General features: G+C 45.5%; 1 protein-coding gene across 1 annotated transcript; it reads right to left on the reverse strand.

The window, feature by feature from the left end:
* Positions 1-5: 5 nt before the first annotated feature.
* Positions 6-554, reverse strand: LOC147820409 (GTPase IMAP family member 2-like; the record flags this gene model as incomplete). The annotated part of the gene is made up of 1 exon (XM_087175246.1): positions 6-554. A coding segment is annotated over one exon (549 nt), but the record flags the coding sequence as incomplete, so codon positions are not given.
* Positions 555-558: the final 4 nt, after the last annotated feature.

A 558-nucleotide genomic window follows, 5' to 3' on the forward strand; every position in this document is an offset into this window, starting at 1 on the left:
TGACCCCTCGATGAGACCGATGGTGCATCTTTGAAAACATCACAGCTCACATGATCTCCATTGTTCTCCTTCACCACTTCATCCAGATGTGTTAACAGCGGTTGATGTCCAAGGTTCTTGTGCCACAACAACCTGGATCTACATTTTCTGATAAAGTCTCCTAATGGTGGATGTTGCATATATTTCATAATGAAGCCTTGCTGCTCCTCTCTGGATGTTGAGATCAGAACCAGTGAATGATCAAATGATTGATCACTGAAGAGTTTCAGGACTCTGCAGAGCCTCAGTTTGTGTTCCTCAGTGAAGTCTTCAGGCTGTAGAACCAGCAGGAACACATGAGGTCCAGGAGCCGAGAGTCTCACACAGTTTCTCACATGTTCTGTCAGTTTGTGTTCAGAGATGTTGTAATGAAGCAGATCTGGGGTGTTGATGAGAACTATGTGTTTCTCCTTCAAGAGTCCTCTGACTCTCTGACAGCAGTCTGGTTCTTCCTCAGTGTTGAACTCAGTCTTTCCCAGTATGAAGTTCCCCACTGAACTCCTCTCAGACCAGCTGTTC

The sequence above is a fragment of the Seriola lalandi genome, unplaced genomic scaffold (genome assembly GCF_002814215.2).
Source record: "Seriola lalandi dorsalis isolate HSWRI2012SDOR001 ecotype SW California unplaced genomic scaffold, Sedor1 jcf7180001959009, whole genome shotgun sequence".
Classification (NCBI taxonomy): domain Eukaryota; kingdom Metazoa; phylum Chordata; class Actinopteri; order Carangiformes; family Carangidae; genus Seriola; species Seriola lalandi.